Here is a 13,997-nt window from a genome sequence, read left to right on the forward strand (position 1 = left end):
AACTCATCACTTTTAAACCCATGCAAGCAACCTCACAAGTTGTATAGGAACAAAAAATGACTTTTTTTAATTTTAATTTTAGGGAAGAAAAAGAGGAGTAACCGCAAATTGATTTGGGTTTGTAATTTAGGTGACTAAGTTGGCGATTAGTAATTTTAGGAGTGTAATCAACGAAGAGGAGTGAGCCAACTATCGGTGGAGTTACAGAGATTAGGGTTCGAAACTTCGAATTTTTATTTGTGCGACTTTGCAATTTGACATAATTTAGAAAACAAAATGGTAGATTACAGAGACCTCCCTAAGATTTGCAAAACTTTCATCTGGATCTCATAGGGTTACAATATGTCGAGCTTGAGTAAGCTCCCAAGCTACTCGAGTCGAGTATTGGGAAGCTCGAACTCTGCTCGAGTCTACAAGCAAGCTACTCAAGCCGAGCCTAAGTAGGTCGTGAGCGGCTTGGCTTGGCTCGGATTACACCCCTAGAAGACGGGAAGGTTTTTCATATTTTTTGAAAAGGGGTGTGCCACTTGTCAATTAACAATCCTTTAGGGACCAATAATGAAAACCATGATATTATATCTGAGGTTTTTGGTATGGGTAAGCCCGGCCTGGGTCTATGTGCTTTAATTTTTTGTCCCGGGCCGGGTTACATCTTAAGATACACAACCCGGATAAGCCCAGCCGCGCCCGAGATGTTACTCACTGAACGACTTGTTATGACCACCGTAAAATTGCCCTGGAATGGGAAGCCTAGCTTCCTCGCATGCTGCAGAGTTAGTTGAAGAGGACATTAACTGCTTCACTTCTCTGACATGCTTCTCCACAAAACTCATCATTTCGTCAAACAATTTTCCACTTCTATCAATTGGAGAAGACAAATCAAACAAACCCATTTGGTCCACCAAATTTCATCCATTCTCTTACAAAGAAACAACTGGACTTCTCTTCTGCAGAATCTCAATCTCTCCTCCAAACTAACCCCTTCTATCTTCCTCCAAATCCTTAAAAGAACTCAAAACAATCCACAAATGTCTCTCAATTTCTTCAATTGGACCAAAACAAATTTGCACTTCAATCCTGACCTCAAATCCCAATGCCATATCATCCTACTAGCGGTTGGGTCAGCTCAATTGCAACTTGTAAAACCCATCTTGGATTCTTCAATCAACTCGCACTCTGCAACAGTGTTTACTCGTTCCATGATTGAAGCTTGTAAAGGTAGAGATTCTCAATCTGATGCTTTAAGCTTAGTTCTTGAATGTTATTCAATTAAGGGTTTGTTTATTGATGGTTTAGAAGTTTATCGAATGATGAGAGTTTGTGGATGTGTTCCTTTTATAAGAGCATGTAATAAGTTGCTTGATGCTATATATAGAGAAAACCAGATAAGATTGTGTTGGTGTTTATATGGTGCCATGATCCGAGATGGGATTTTGCCAGATAAGTTTACTTGGTCAGTAATTGCTCAAATTCTCTGGAAAGATGGGAAATTTAACATGATTTTAAGATTGTTGGATTTGGGTATTTATAATTCATTCATGTATAATCTTGTTATTGAATTCTATAGCAAAAGTGGGGATTTTACAGCTGCATTTGAGAGACTAACTGAGATGTATGATAAGAGAAAAATTCACCCTGGTTTTAGTACTTATAGTTCAATACTTGATGGGGCTTGTAAATATGAAAATATTGAAGTGGCTGATAGGATTATGGGGATAATGGTAGAGAAGACAATGCTTCCAAAATGTTTTGTTTCCGGAAATGATTCTATTATTCAGAAGCTTTGTGATTTGGGGAAGACATATGCAGCTGAGAAAATTTTCAAGAGAGCTTGTGATGAGAAGATCGATTTACGGGATGATACATATGGGTGTATGTTAAGGGCCTCGTCTGAAGAAGGAAGAGTAAAGGAAGCGATTCACATTTATCAATTAATTTTGAAAAAGGCTATATCTGTGAAAGACAGTAGTTATCATGCATTTGTAAATGCTCTTTGCCAAGAAGATCAACCTGGGGGGGTACGAGAATTGTTAAGGGATCTCATAAAAAAAGGATATAGTCCTTCTGCGATGGAATTGTCTAAATTTGTATCATTACAATGTTTTGAAGGAAGATGGGAGGAAGTAGAGGAATTGTTGAATGCGATATTTGAGAAAAATGTATTGCTTGATTCTTTCTGTTGTTGCTCCTTAATGGAGCATTACTGCTCCAGTGGTCTGATTGATAAAGCTTTTGCATTGCATGCTAAGATAGAAAAATTGAAGGGCAGTTTGGATGTAAAAACATATAATGCACTTCTCGATGGGCTTTTTAAATTGAAAAGGATTGAAGAAGCAGTAAGTGTGTTTGATTACATGAACAAACTTAATCTGGTGAGCAGCTCAAGTTTTGGGATTATGATTAGGGGGCTCTGTGGTGTAAAGCAGCTGAAAAAAGCCATGAAAATTCATGATGAAATGTTGAAGATGGGTCACAAACCCGATGAAGCAACATATAAAGGATTGATTTCCGGATTTAAGTGATAGAGTATAAACAACTGAATGAAAAAGATAATCAGGTTGTACCCAATTTTTGAGAACATAAATCTTGTTTATACTGCAACTTCAGCTATTTATTGAGGCCAGTTGAGTTACAGCAACCGTTCTTATATCATTTGGCAATTTCTTTTCCATTTCTTCTTGTTCTGGATACAGTTTAGCAGTTGAATCATGCAATATTGCTACAGAATTATTTTAACTTCTTTTCAATTATGGTTGCTGCTTCAGTACTTCTGGAATCTATATTGAAATTTTAAAATTGGGTTCTTAAGTTATATGCGTGAGTGGAAACATGATATCAGAAATTAGTGATGTTAACTATGTGTTCTTAGTACACTATTATATTCAGAATGATATAACATTATTTATAGATATATATTATTTGATTATATTAACAACTATAACAACGTTAGATAGCAATTGGATGCAAATTTAAAACTCTTGACATTTTTTATGTATTTTTTCCCAATATTTTGATAGAAATGAACTCTGCTGCTTGACAGGGAATCCTCATGTATCATAACAAGAATGTTTGTATGTCTTCCGTTTGTGTATTATTCAAAAAAAAAAAAAAAAAAAATAATAATAATAATGGTGTTCAAAATCGGTTAACCGATTTTGTAGATCGAATTGGTTTGTCGGTTCAGGAATTTTCTTGAACTGAAACTGAACCGGTTAAGGGGAAAACTAGTTTTCATATTCTCTCAAATCGGTAATTGAACCGAAAATTAGGTTTTTTATTTTCTTTGAGTCGAAACCGAACCAGTTTTTTGGATAACCAAAAATTTGATTCGGTTACCGATTTAGTTTGGTTTCTAAATTTTTTTTTTCTCAGTAATGTTGCCGTTACACCATGTACACAATTCTCTTTATTCATGATGTGACAGCTGATGTGGTGTTGTCACCTCATTTAACATGTCAGCAAGTTACCACATGTCAGCAAGTTGCCACATCACTTCCCCAAATGTATTTTTTTATTTTATTTAGGAACCCTAATTTTTCCCCAAATTCAAATCTCCTCCCAAAATTCATCTGCCATAAATTTGCAAACCAAACCATAACCCTAACCCATTTAGCAAAATCCATTTAGCCCCCACCACCTAAAACCTTGCCGTCGCAACTTCGCTAGAGTTGCTGCTGCCGTCACAACTTCGCCAGAGTCGCTGCTGCCATCGCAACTTGCAACTTCGCCAGAGTTGCTGCTGCCATCGCAACTTCGCCAGAGTTGCTGTCGTAGCCGTACGCTAGGACACGACCTAATTGTAAAATTCTGCAAACAAGTCTGAATGGCAATGTGGTTATTGAAGGTCAGTTTTGGTTGTTGAAAATCCAATTTTGAAGTTGTATTGTGGTTATTGAAGTTCAGTTTTGAAGTTGTGTTATGGTTATTGAAGGTTAGTTTTGGTTGCTGCAAATCCAATTTTAAAGTTGTGTTGTGGTTATTGAAGTTCATTTTTGGTTGCTGCAAATCCAATTTTTGTGTTACTAAAGTTGTGATTGGATTATTGAAGTTCAGTTTTGAAGTTGTGTTGTGGTTATTGAAGTTCAGTTTTGGTTGCTGCAAATCCAATTTTTGTGTTACTAAAGTTGTGATTGGATTATTGAAGTTTTCGATTTTGTTGCTGCAAATTGTGTTTGCGTGTTTTCTTTTTTTTTGGTTACTAAATTGATTTTGTTGTGTTGACTATTACGCAATTATGGCTGACTATCTAACTTGTCTTTGAATTGTGGCCCTTGGTGGTTGTATGGGACTTTAATTTGTTCTTGGATCCCATGAAGAAAGGTGGCTGCCCCTCTTTTCAACTGCTTGCAGTGCTTTCAAACAAATGTCTGATTTGGTAAATTGATTCATCTTCACACCATTGGAGCTCCCTATACTTGTCAGATGGTTGAGAACTCGTGGTCATTGAACTCGTCTGGAGAGTTACTGAAGTCATTTGGTTATTAAAGGATGTTGTAGCAGAGAAGATTTAGCTAATGCAGAGAATTGCTGTAGAGAATGTGCTGCAGAGAAGTTAAGCTAATGCAGAACATATTTTTTTTGTTTAAGATGTTGCATTACTGAAAACTGGAAAAGTTAGAAGATGTTTAGTTTGAGGGGGAGTTAGAATAAAATGTAAATGAAGTTAATTAGTCTTATAAAGCCTACCTTGTACAGTTTTATTTAGTTGAAAATCATTCTTGTTTTCTCTTCATAAGTTTTTCTTTGTTTGACCCCACGAAGCATAAGAGATAGCCAAAAGGTTGAGACAGCCATGATGGTCCTGTATTTTTGTGGATATACTGACTGCTTGGGAATGGTATCATTTGGGAATGTTCTTCATCATTATGCCAAAGAAAATAGTTTCTGTTAATCTGTTAGTGTATGCATTTGTGCTTTAGATTGCTACATTTTGCAGAGTCCATGATTTTTGTGCAATGGTGCAAATTGGTAGGTGTTGGAAATGAAGCCTGGCATGTTGTAGTTTTTGCACTGTGCAGATTGAGCAGGTGTGAGAGTTTGAGTTTTGTTCTGCAGTTTCCAAAGTCTAGGCAGTATGTGCAGGGTGGTGTGTGCTAGAATTGAAGTAGTGATCTGGACAGTGGTTTGTATGGAGCGACATCGTGATTGCTGCATTTTCTGCAGTTTTGCTGGAGTCTTCAGTTTGGTTGTCTTGTGTTTGTGTTGCTTTTGTGTATAAGGATTGTATATCCTTGCTTGGTTTGTTTCTTTTTGTGTAGTTTGGTCCCTTTTAATGTATTCCTTGTATTTTATTACAAGTTTCACTCTTGGGGAGATACCCTAGTTTAATGATTCAGTTGTAATTTATTCCCAGATTGCTTGTAATGAACAAGTTGAGCCTTATGATAATGTATAAATTTCACATCGTTATTATCTGTATAAATGCACATATATTATGCATGGATGGTAATGTAGAACAATGTTGTCTTCACCTAAAGGACCAAAAACAGGCAGTTTTGGTCAATTAGTATAACAATTTTTTTTGGTAACTTGTAATTTTATAACAAAGAATAAAGAATATCCCACAAGAAGAAAGAAAAATGAAGCTGCATGCCCCTACTCACAAGTAGGGCTACAACGAACCGAACAGTTCGCGAACGTTCGTTGTTCGTTCGATTACTGTTCGATAATGTTCGCGAACAAATGTTCGCGAACAGTTCGATAATTGTTCGATATATGTTCGATCGAGTTCGAACAGGGTTGTTCGTTCGATTATGTTCGCGAACACTATATGTTCGACTAATTCATCCGTTCGCGAACAATCCTTCGATTGTTCTTTCGTTATATTTCGAAAAACATGTTATGCATTTTATAATTTTTAAAAAAAATTCCATTTTTATATTATGTTTGATTGAGTTTGGATGAATTTTTTTAATGGTAATCAATATAAAATATTATGATACTTTTGTTTTTCTTATAAATAATATGTTGGGATTTTTTTTTCCAAATGTCATCAATAATTAAATATATAAATGTATAGCATTTTAATTAAAAAGTAATAAATTACTATGATCATAGCATGACAATTTAATAACATAATAAATTGTATAATCAAGTGATAATAATATAGTAAATCCAATAACATAATAGCTTCATATTTTCTAAATGTAATCATATTAAATATTATAAGATAACATTTCAATTAATAAATAATAAATATAGTATGGTAAATTGATAAACATAACATATTGTATAATCAAGTGATGTATATCATACCAATTTAATAATATAATGTTTGATTAAACCTAAATTAATCACACATTTGTATGATCACATATTATAATAACTCTCATCACTATGAATTTATATGTGTTGGTACAAAATAAATATGTAGACTAATGATATAATATATATATAATTAATCACACATATGTATTGATCATATATTACAATAGATTTTCATTTTACTCTAAATTTATGGGTGTTGATACAAAATATATATGTAAACTTTAAAATATTTATGATATTTATGTAATGATAATAATATATGATAACCTATAATTTTGGTATTTCATAACATATTTAACCTATATTAATATATGTTGATAATAATTTTGTATATACACAATTACCATTATATATAACAAATTAATCACACATATGTATTGATCATATATTATAATAGGCCATCATTTCACTATGAATTTATGGATGTTGATACAATATATATGTATGTATGTATAACAAATTAATCACACGTATGTATTGATAATATATTACAATGACTTTCATTCCCTATAAATTTATGGTGTTGATACAAAATATATATGTAAACATTTAAAATATTTAGGTATTTACAAATTAATCACACGTATGTATTAATTATATATTACAATGACTTTCATTCCACTATAAATTTATGGGTGTTGATACAAAATATATATAAACTTTAAAATATTAAGATAATTTATGTAATGATAATAATATATGATAAACTATAATTTTGTAATTACATACATATTTAACCTATATTAATATAGTATGATAATAATTTGTATATACACAATTACACATTATATATAACAAATTATCCACATTTTTATGATCATATATTAAATAGGCCATCATTTCACTATAAATTTATGGGTGTTGATACAATATATATTATATATATTATATATATATAATATATTATATATAATATATATATTATATTATATATATATATATATAAATATTATATATATATAAATATATATATATATATATATATTATTAATTAATCACACATATGTATTGACATATTACAAAGACTTTCATTCCACATAATTTATGGGTGTTGATACAAAATATATGTAAACATTTAAAATATTTAGGTATTTACAAATTATCGAACGAGTTAGTCGAACAGGTATTTACAAATTATCGAACGAATTAGTCGAACAGTATTTATAATTATCGAACGAGTTAGTCGAACGAGTTAGTCCGAACAGGTTAGTCGAACGAACACGAACGAGTTGCGAACGAACACGAACGAGCTTTTTGTTAATCGAACGACACGAACACATCCTGTGTTCGTTCGAACACGCCACGAACACGAACAATCGAACATGCTTATCGAACGATTTTCGAAGGGGCCCGTTCGAAAATGTTCGGTTCGATTGAGGCCTACTCACAAGAGGGATGAAACAAACAATCGGAGACAAGGAAAACTAGGATGCACAACCCTATAGACACCCAATCAAGCCCCAAGAGCAAACAAAAACTAGCTAGGGGCACCTAAGCACAACAACCCTTAACAGCCCCAATAACAGCAAAAAAAAAAAAATCCCAACATAGTACCCCCAACAGCAGCTAAAAGACCAACAACAGTAAGCAAAAGGCCCTAGCAGCAGCAGTAACAAAAAAGCCCCAGTAGCAGCAGTGAAAACAACCCAGGATAGCCCAAAAACAAGCCCAACAATGGCAGCCCCAACAACAAAAAAGGAACACCACCACAGCAAAAGGCTCCAACAACAGCAGTAGATCAACCCAGGAACAACAACACAAGCCCCGCAGCAGCAACAAATGCCTCAGCGCAACAACCCCAGCCGCAGCAACAAAAGCACCCCATGAGTAGCAGCGAAAGCCCAACAACAGCAACCTGCACAACACCATATCCGCACAACCAAACCCAAGACTAGCAAACCATCCACAACCAAAAAGAAACACCGCCTCACAACAAAACCATAGAACACCCAAAGTGCCCAGCCCTAGTAGAAAAAATCTTTCATTAAAAAAAATGACAGTAGACCATCACTTGAAGTACACTAGGTGCCAACCCCACAAATGTTCAAATTTATTCCCAATTCACAAACCAAAGCTTCCTAAATTGTCAAACAAGCAACTTCATCACAACCGACAACAGAATCTAAATCAGAATAAGTAAAAACTTTAGTTGCATCTTTCTAACGTGCATAAATTTGTGCGAGAAAATATATCACAATGGGCAATATAATATATCATTCCCCTTACATGAATATTACAAATATTACACAATCATCAGATTCCAAAAGTATGTATATATATTTAACCAAAAAATGATATATGTATATATATTTAACCGGAAAATGATACAAGAAAAATACTCCTATTGGGTCCAAAAATAGGGGAAGGATTAAAATAAAACAACCCATATACTCCATGGGATCAAGGACAACTATTGCGGGATATATTTTATTGCCATCTTTAGTTTATTGTCATTTGTAAACTTACACAATTATAGGGATTGTTACCATTGTTAGTAGGATTGGATTGGATTTGATTTGATTGTAATAAGTGGATTTAGACAGATACGCAAGTTGTATATATGAAGTTTGTTTTGAAGTTTCAAAGCAAGTAAAACAAAATATTCAGTTTTTTCATGGTATCAGAGCAGGTTGAGAAAACCTGAATTTTTTTATGGCCAACAAAGATAGCAATGACGAAGATGGCAAGAATACAGGGGACTTGGGAGTGAGTGCCAACATTGATCAAAGCAAGGTAGTCAACTACATCTCTCCATAGTACTTGCATCCTTCTGATCATCCTGGCCTGATTTTTGTGACGAATCCTCTTAGTGAAAGTGGAGATCATTATTTCACTTGGAGGCGTAGTTTTATGAATGCGCTCCATTCCAAAAACAAGGCAGGATTTGTGGATGGAACGTTAAAGAAACCGGACGTCGCTTCCCCAGATTTTCAACCATGGATACAATGTAATGCTGTGGTTCTTTCATGGCTTTTAAATGCACTTTCTAAGGAACTTCAAAGTAGTGCTGCCCACATCGAGACTGCGACAGAAATATAGGAAGATTTGGAAGAGAGATTTATCCAAGGGATACCACCAAGAGTTTATGAATTGAAGCGCACCATCGTTTTTTTGCAGCAAGAGAGGTCCACAATCTCATCTTATTATGCAAATTGAGAACTGTTTGGGGGTGAGTTACAGGATCTTAATTCGATACTAGTTGTAAATGTGGTTGTACATGTGGAGCGGCAAAGAAGATGCAGACTATGCGTGAAGAGGAGAAGGTTTTTGATTTTTTGATGGGCCTTGATGAAGCTTACACAACTGTGCGATCTCAAATACTGAGAGTCGACCCCTTGCCCAAACTTGGAAGAGCCTACGCCATTGTTGTGCAAGAGGAGAAACAACGTGCTGTTGTTGCGAACCGTGCGCCTCTCATCGAAGCCACTGCTTTGCTGACTAAAGGAAGTGAATCACGGCCAAAGAAGAATGGTAATGGAGATTGTGGCCAATTTCCACCATGTGTGCATTGTGGAAAATTAAACCACAGCAAAGAATATTGTTACCAAGTAATTGGTTATCCATCTGACTGGCGCAAACCGGGAAAGCGTAGCAATAAACAGATCAGGCCTCAAGGGAATAACATAATAGATGGCACAACATCAAGCGTATTCTTGGACGCTGCTTTGGCTGCAACTGTGGATGGCATTGGTTCACCGATTCCGGGTTTAACTCCTGCCCAACATCAACGATTGTTAGCCTTGTTGGGTAGTCATGTGGCATCACCAAGTAACCCATCTGCGAATGTGGAAGCCACCAATTTTTCGGGTAAGATGGAAGATGACTGGGTTATTGATACAGGGGCAACTAATCACATAACCTACAATATAGACTCATTATCCGATGCAATAAATTGGCTTGATATACCGCCAGTACAGATTCCTAATGGTGAAACAACTGCAGTTCATGCTTTGGGTCGAATTGCTCTTGGAAAAATATTGACTCTTGAGTGAGTCCTTGGGGTTCCCCATTTTTGTTTCAATCTATTATCTGTTAGTAAATTGACACGTGATTTAAATTGCTCTCTAACTTTTTGGTCGAAATTTTGTGTGATTCAGGACTTACCATCGAGGACGCTGATTGGAGTGGGTAGAGAGCGTAATGGCCTTTACTACTTGGAGCCAATGAAAGGGGGGCAAGCATTATTAGCAAGCAACTCAGTTAAAGCAAGTTTATGGCACCGACGCTTGGGACACCTACCAGTAAATCACATCTCTTTGGTTCCAAATTTATCTATTCTTTTGATTGCAAAAAGACTTTGTTTTGTGATGCTTGTTATAAGGCAAAACAGACGTGGTTGTCTTTTCCTATCCATTTGAATAAGACTATGCATGGGTTTGAGTTAGTTCATTGTGATATTTAAGGTCCATACAAAACGAAGTCATTCTCAGGTGCTCATTATTTTTTAACCATTGTGGATGATTACAGTCGAGCGACTGTTAGTGCATGCCCTAGGAACCAATCGTGTCGTCGGTTCCAAGGCATTAAGTTTTGTATATATATGTGAATGTATATAGTTTGTATATACATTTTATCTTATCAATAGAAGAAAGTGTTCTTATTTCACATGTGGTTTATTGCTTCATTTATATATATGTATTACATGTGAAATGTCCGGATGATACAAATCTTTAGAAGATCAAAATCATCAAAGTATTCCCTACATAGGTAATATTAATTGGGCAATAATATTACATAGTAGGCATGCTGAATGCCTCCGTAGAATATCATGTGATGGTATTGGTGTGGGTGATTATAAAAGTTATATCACTAGGGCATTAGCATGGATACGCGGTTAGTGAACTGTTTATCGAATATGGCCATTTATGATGAATCACATGGACATTTAAAATGTAGTCAATGATTTATCATAAGATCATACTAGGGTATTTTTAATCCTTAGACCTGAGATATCACGGTTGGATTCTGCATAAACGCATATGGTTCATATGGTGTATAAACATGAGGCTAATCATGCCATGTGTTAATAAGCCGATTTGGCCATGTGTTGTTTATGTGTGAGGACAAGTGATAGTCAAGATGGGATCCGTTGACTTGGTATAGATTGATATCAAGTTCCTAGACAAATGTCAAGATACATTGGAAAAGGGAAATCTCCGGCCGGGGTATATAAAATGTTACATGAAAGGTTGTTTCATGGTGACACGTTCCATATGTATTGAATTAAAATTAAGATAAGGATTTTGACATACCATGAATCCATTCTTAATTGGGATTAGACAACGGAAGGATTTGATTATACAACATGTATGATTGTAAAAGGTTCGTTGGAGTATATCTTCATTGTGACTTAGGGGTTATGGAGCATTGCTAGATGCCTACCATAATCAGTGGGAGTTTTGTTCATAAAGAGTTATGACAAAACATATCGAAATAGTCTGTGATATTGGGCCCACGGCTAGGCCACAGTGAACCTAAGAGGTCACACATAAAAACTAAGGAGAATGAAGAAATAGCCAAAGAGAGTTGATTATCCAAGGTTGGCTAGCACCTACCAAAGGTAATAAAGTTATTTATATTAATCATTTTCTTTATATTAAATTGGATTTTACAAGGGGTTGTAATTGTAAACAATTTAAGGGTTAAATTGTTATGTAAACAATTTAAGAGTTAAATTGTTAATTGTGATTAAATGTTAATCCAATGTTATAATTTAAAGAAGTTTAACAACTTCATAACAATTATGGAATTGTTTAAGGAAGTCCAAAACAATTATTGAATTGTTTACAAGGATTCCTATATAAAGAAAATGATATATGAATTTTTGTGTAGAGAAAAATCTCTAAGAACCCTAAATTTTCCTCTTGGTCAAATCTCTTCTTCCCTTGGTGTGGATACTCTTTTGCTTAGTTTCTCTTGAAATTAAGAGTCTACAAAATTGCTAAGGACTTAAGGTAACATGTTCTACCTTACTTATTTCAATTTGATTGAAATTTTTTTTTTTAAACTATGACTATACTTGTTATAGCATGATATGCTTGATTCTTCATGCATCCATCTTTCAGCGACATGAGACTTTCTTATGAAATATAAGTTAGAAACCAAGTTATATCTACTGCAATTTTTAATTGGGTTTATGCACAGTTTAATTTGCGTATCAAAATCATAAGGACAGACAATGGTCTGGAATTCACTCATGCTGATTTAATGACTTATTATTTTGATCATGGCATAGAGCATCAATCTAGTTGTACTGACACGCCACAGCAAAATGGAATTGTTGAGCGCGAACACAGGCATCTCTTAGAAGTTGCACGAGCATTGCGATTCCAAGCCAAACTTCCTATTTCATTTTGGGGCGAATGTGTTCTTATTGCCGCATACTTGATCAAATGCATGCCGCTTGCTGTACTACAAGATAAAACCCTAGTTGACGCTTTACTTGGGAGGACTCCGACATATGATCATTTGAGAAGTTTTGGATGCCTTTGTTATGGGCATGTGAATGGCAAGTCACGTGACAAATTTGCTCCTCGTGCTAAACCAGGTATTTTTTTTGGATATCCTAATGGACAAAAGGGATACAAAATCTATGACCTTGACAATAAAAGGATTTATGTTTCCCGCGATGTTCAATTTTTGGAGGAAATCTTCCCATTCGCCATATCTCCAGACATAGGTAATGTTCACCAAATCAATTTGGATCAAACAAACACATTGGCAATGTTCAATACCCCTGACCTTGAGCCTAGCGCACTGCCTACAATAGCTCCTCAATCTAATAGTCCAACTACAGTCGTATCCCATACAGTTGAGCCCATGTCACCAACCACTGAGCACGGATCTTCTACAGTTCAACATAGGTCTCCTCAATCTGTTAGTAATGTTCCCGAGTCGATTGGGTCTGATTTGTCAACAATCAAGACACCATCTCTTGACCCTATTGATTCTAGCGTGATCAATGAGATTGGTAGTGTTGTTCCAACAGCCTCAATTGTTTCTGGCAAACGACAACGCAAATTTCTCGCTCCTTATCCGGTTATGATTATACGTTGCCCCCCTCTCTTGCTCCTCCAAGCATTACGCAACCCTCTGCCTCTCCTTCGGCCAACTCGACGATACATCCTTTATCTCATTCTATTTCCTATTCTAAGTTTTCACATGCTTACACTGCCTTCTTAGCGGCCATCTCATCCACCGATGAGCCGAAATCATTTTTTCAAGCAGTCAAACATACACATTGGAGAGATGCCATGGCTAAGGAAATTTCCACTTTAGAGGCAAATCATACTTGGACTTTGCAACCTTTACCTCCTGGTAAACGGGCTATTGATTCCAAATGGGTTTACAAAGTCAAATACCATCCAGATGGTAGCATTGAACGCTACAAGGCGTGCCTCGTTGCCAAAGGCTACACTCAAATCGAAGGTGTAGATTTTCATGAGACTTTTGCCCCAGTCGTCAAATTAGTCACTGTCCGGTGTTTATTGGCAATTGCTTCGATTAAACATTGGGAATTACACCAACTTGATGTGAATAATGCCTTCTTGCATGGTGACTTGGCAGAAGAAGGGGAGCACCGAGTTTATCGATTATAGAAATCCCTTTATGGCCTTCGTCAAGCATCTCGAAATTGGTATCATAAATTCACTAATTCTCTTCTTGCTATTGGTTTTCAGCAGTCTGATGCGGATCACTCTCTTTTTTTCTCTTTGGGTCCTGCGGGATAT

At 35.6% G+C, this 13,997-nt stretch overlaps 1 protein-coding gene across 1 annotated transcript; it reads left to right on the forward strand.

Annotated features, from left to right (window-relative positions):
* Positions 1 to 749: 749 nt before the first annotated feature.
* On the forward strand, positions 750 to 2,674 carry LOC116115287 (pentatricopeptide repeat-containing protein At4g21170). The gene has a single exon (XM_031401443.1). The coding sequence runs from the start codon at positions 813 to 815 to the stop codon at positions 2,520 to 2,522; it is 1,710 nt and encodes a 569-aa protein (XP_031257303.1). The 5' UTR covers positions 750 to 812; the 3' UTR covers positions 2,523 to 2,674.
* The last annotated feature ends 11,323 nt before the right edge of the window (positions 2,675 to 13,997 follow it).

The sequence above is a fragment of the Pistacia vera genome, unplaced genomic scaffold, assembly GCF_008641045.1.
Source record: "Pistacia vera cultivar Batoury unplaced genomic scaffold, PisVer_v2 Contig735, whole genome shotgun sequence".
NCBI lineage: Eukaryota > Viridiplantae > Streptophyta > Magnoliopsida > Sapindales > Anacardiaceae > Pistacia > Pistacia vera.